The sequence below is a fragment of the Lucilia sericata genome, unplaced genomic scaffold (genome assembly GCF_015586225.1).
Source record: "Lucilia sericata isolate MDLA Ls3-8-SP2 unplaced genomic scaffold, ASM1558622v1 Contig000511F_arrow, whole genome shotgun sequence".
Classification (NCBI taxonomy): Eukaryota; Metazoa; Arthropoda; class Insecta; order Diptera; family Calliphoridae; genus Lucilia; species Lucilia sericata.
Window position 1 is genome coordinate 215680 of NW_023994524.1, and position 4728 is coordinate 220407.

General features: G+C 27.0%; 1 protein-coding gene across 1 annotated transcript; it reads right to left on the reverse strand.

Moving 5' to 3' along the window:
- Nucleotides 1–373: 373 nt before the first annotated feature.
- LOC119605716 lies at nucleotides 374–3069 on the reverse strand. The gene is made up of 2 exons (XM_037958993.1): nucleotides 2533–3069; nucleotides 374–641 (listed from the first exon to the last, which is right to left on the reverse strand). Exons 1-2 carry the CDS (start codon nucleotides 2774–2776, stop codon nucleotides 520–522), a joined length of 366 nt encoding a protein of 121 aa, XP_037814921.1. The 5' UTR covers nucleotides 2777–3069; the 3' UTR covers nucleotides 374–519.
- Nucleotides 3070–4728: the final 1659 nt, after the last annotated feature.

A 4728-nucleotide genomic window follows, 5' to 3' on the forward strand; every position in this document is an offset into this window, starting at 1 on the left:
ATTCCCTGATATTTGTCCCTAGACACTGTTATGAAAGCAAAATAATAGAGAATATTGAAAATTTAACTAAAAAAGGAAAATGTTAAACCATTCAACATGGGAGAGCATTAGTCATTCGTTTTATATTTGTTGTCACCTCCTTGAGTCACTACTAACTTACTAGTTTACTATCATACAAAAACTACTTCCTTAAATGGCCGCAAGTTGTTTTTGGCTAAATATTTTGTGTGTTTTTAGCTTTTTGTCTGTCTGTATCTCATACTCTCTACTTGTCTGTCTGTCTGTCTGTTTGTCTATAATGTTTTGCAACAAAATTATAATTTTTTTTTAAATTAATTTAATAAGCTTAATTTTATTTTGCAAAATATTTCGTAATAGTTTTTTTTAACTTGTTTTAAATAAATAATATTTCTTATATAATACTTAGCTATACAACTTTACAAACACATATAATGCTAAAACTAAATGCAGGTCATCATTAAAAAAACACGTTTGACCCCACACTCTTCTTTATAATATTTAACGTCTAAGACCACTATTTTGATTAATTCGCATCGTTTGAGATGGTAACGGGATTTGTGGTATTGCAGCGGCACTTCTGAAATCATTACGTTGCATTCCCAAAGCTGCTTCAATGTATTCTGAAATGCAAAACAAACAGATATTTATTAATAAATCAGTTTTTTTTAAACAAATTTACTTAAAAATTTTGAATAAAACACACATCAGTATAAATACAGCAAACGTGTTCCAAATTGCAATTAATATCCTGGAATTTTTTTTAATAAAAAACTTTGGCTCCAATTTTTTTGTCATAAAATTTTCAAAAAATTCTTAATTTTGTCGAAAAATTTGCTACAGAAACCTTCTTCTATAGTTAGAACTGTCTTCTAAAGAAAACTTATCAAAAAAATTTTCACAAATTTAGAACAGATTTCTTTGGAAAACTTTTTTGTATAACAGTTTTGTATAGAAAATGTCGAAAAATTTGCTACAGAAACCTTCTTCTATACTTAGAACAGTCTTCTAAAGAAAACTTATCACAAAATTTTTCAGAAATTTAGAATAGATTTCTTTAGAAAACAGTTTTATATAGAAAAAATTTTCGTATAACAGTTTTATATAAACATTTCTCTAATTTTATCTAATTTTGTCGAAAAATTTGCTACAGAAACCTTCTTCTACATTTACAGTCTTCTAAAAAAAAACTTATTACAAAATTTTTCAGAAATTTTGAATAGATTTCTTTAGAAAACTTTTTTGTATAACAGTTTTATATAGACATTTCTTCTTAAAACTGTTTTCTAACGAAGTTTTATATGTAAAACTTCCTTCGTATAACAGTTTTTTTAAAAAATCCTTCGTATAACAGTTTACTATGAAAAACTTTTTCGCATAACAGTTTTCTACAGATTTTTATGAAAAACTCCTTCGTATAACAGTTTACTATAAATAAATTCTTCATAAATCTGTTTTCTATAAAAGAATTCTTTGCAGAACTGGTTTCATCTTCGTAGAAGAAGAACAGTTTTCTATGGAAAACTTCTCCGTTGAACAGTTTTCTATAGAAAACTTCTTCATAGAACAATTTTCTATAGAAATCATCTTCGTAAAACAGTTTTCTATAGAAACTTCTTCGTAGAACAAAAACTGCTTCAAAACACCGTTTTCTATAGAAAACTTCTACAAAAAACAGTTTTTCATAGAAAACTTCTTCGTAGAACAGTGTTCTATATAGAACTAATTGGCAGAACAGTTTTCTATAGGAAACTTATTGATAGAACAGTTTTCTATAGATATATTCTTTGTAGAACAGTTTTCTATAGATATATTCTTTGTAGAACAGTTTTCTATAGAAAACTTCTTCGTAGATGAGTTTTCTATAGAAAACTTCTTCGTAGATGACTTTTCTATAGAAAACTTCTTCGTAGAACAGTTTTCTATAAAAAACTTCTTCGTAGAACAGCTTTCTATAAAAAACTTTTTCGTAGAACAGTTTTCTATAAAAAAACTTTTTCGTTGAACAGTTTTCTAAAACTTCATTATGGAACAGTTTTCTATATAGAACTTCTTTGTGGAACAGTTCTCTATATAAGACTTCGTAGTACAATTTTCAATGGAAAACTTCTTCGTTGAACAGTTTTCTATATGAACAGTTTTGTACAACAGTTTTCTATCGAAAACTTCTTCGGAGAACTGTTTTCTATAGTAAATTTCTTCGTACATGAGTTTTCTATAGAAAACTTCTTTGTAGAACAGTTTTATATATTAAATTTATAGAAAACAGTTTTCTATATAAAACTTCTTCGTAGAACAGATTTCCATGGAAAACATTTTCATAGAACAGTTTTCTTTATAGAAAACGCTTTCGTAGAGAGGTTTTTTAGAAATTTTTTTTTTTATTTTTTCGTAAAACAGATTTGTTTATAAAAAAATCTCGAAGAGTTTGGATTTTAAACATTTTAAACACTTCACCATTTTATTTTCATTATCCTTTCATTTAAACACTAATTCCTAAATCGTTTCACTCACCACTATCGGGTGTTTGTATTTCGGCTTGAAATTCTGCCTGTCTTGCTTTAATATTATGATCCAACTTTTTAATGGCATCCTCTAGATGTACCTTCAATACTTCTAAATGTTTTTTCAATTCTTTCGATTGTAAAATTTCACTTTGTGTACTAACGGCTTGTGGGGCACTCCAAACCCCTTGAAATGTTAATAAACCAAGTACAACGATAATGTTTAGGAACTTAGTCACAGACGCTTGAAGCATTTTTATAAGATTGTATGCAATTGAAAGTGATGTTTTAACGTGGAGTTTTCTTGATGCACTGAATTTGAAAAGACGTGTTTTCTTAATAAACTAAAATTTGAAAATTCACTTGTGACAACCACCTGTTTTGTTTATAAATGGAGAATTTTTCATTTGTTGTTCATTTTAAGATTTATAAATAACAAGTTTATATATAACCAAAGTTAAGACGTGACTGCGTCTGTATCTCCTCCACCTGTATATATTCCAATCAAACCACCAAAATGCCAACAAAACTTATTGATTCTTTTTGCCTCAAATGGTGGCTCTGGAAACAGGTAAAACTTGTAAATTATGTTTTATTTTCTCCTTGAGTTTGTTTAAATTTGTGTGGCAGTTTAGATTTTTTTTATTTATAAAAATCGTGTATATAACAAAAAAATGTTGTTGTAAATACTTTTATGCAATTATTGTTTTGTTTATTGAAAAATTATATAAGATTTTATTTGTCTTTTTGTGCAGCAGCTAATTAAATGTGTGATTAATACAAATTGTTATAAATTACAGTTGCCGATAAACTTTGTCTTTAAACTTCATCTCATTTAGTTTGTAATGGTATTGTAATGAACGTACTTAAAAGTTTAAATGCATTATTTTAAATAAATTATTTTTGTTTTATTTTCTTTAGATTCTTAAAGATAATAAAAGTAAAGTCGAAATAATTAACAAATTATGGCGTTTTTATTTGTATTGCTATTAACAATTTTATAATTGTTAACAATGTTATTAACTACCAAGTGTTAAAAGGAAAATGAAAGTAAACTTTACAATACGCAGAGCTTCTCAATATAAAACTGTTCTACGTCGTAATTATTTATGGAAAACAGTTGTACGAAGAAGTTTTTTTTATAGAAAACAGTCTTGAGAAGAAATTTTGTATAAAAAACTTGTTTTACGAAGATGATTTCTGTAGAAAACAGTTCAACGAAGATGTTTTCTATAGAAAACTGTTCCATGCAGAGGAAGTTATACGAAGATGTTTTCTATAGAGAACTATTCTGCGAAGTTGTTTTCTATAGAAGACTATTATGGGAAAAAGCTTTCTATAGAAAACTACTATGCGGAGAAGTTTTCTATAGAAAAATGTTATACGAAAAAATTTTCTATAAAAAACTGTTCCACGAAGATTTTGTCTATAGAAACAATCTTTAGAAGAAGTTTTACCGAAAACTGTTATACGAAGAAGCTTTTTATAGAAATCTGTTATACAAAGAAGTATTCTATATAAAACTGTTATACGAAGAAGTTTTCTATAGAAAACTTTTATACAAAGAAGGTTTTTATAGAAATCTGTTATACGAAGAAGCTTTCTATGGACGGCTTTTATGCGAAGACGGTTTCTATAGAAATGTTTTATAATAAGAAGTTTTCTATAGAAAACTGTTCTAGGAAAACTTTTATTATAGGCAACACTTCTCAATATAAAACTGTTCTGCGAAGTAATCCTTATAGAAAACAGTTGTACGAAGAGGTTTTTTATAGAAAACGAAGAAGTTTTGACAGAAAACTTGTTGTACGAAAAAATTTTTTATAGAAAACAGTTTTGCGAAGATGTTTTCTGTAGAGAACTGTTCCAGGAAGACGTTTTCTGTATAAAACTGTTTTCTATAGAAAACTCTTATACAAAGACGTTTTTTATCGAAAACTTTTATACAAAAAAGGGTTTATAGAAAACTGTTATACGAGGAAATTTTCCATAGAAAAGTATTATGCGAAGAGGAACTATAACACGTTAGTTAGTTAGTTAGTTAGTTAGTTTGTTTGTTTGTTTGTTGTTTGTTGTTAGTTAGTTAGTTAGTTAGTTAGTTAGTTTTAGTTGTTAGTTTGTTAGTTAGTTAGTTAGTTAGTTAGTTAGTTAGTTAGTTAGTTAGTTAGTTAGTTAGTAGTTAGTTAGTTAGTTAGTAGTTAGTTAG

What these genes read in the sequence shown, in the direction of transcription:
- LOC119605716 (XM_037958993.1), bottom strand. Translation starts at nt 2,776, where the DNA reads ATGCTTCAAGCGTCTGTGACTAAGTTCCTAAACATTATCGTTGTACTT. An exon ending in AATACAAACACCCGATAGTG is followed by an intron (nt 642 to 2,532) that starts GTGAGTGAAACG and finishes TTTGCATTTCAG; the next exon opens with AATACATTGAAGCAGCTTTG.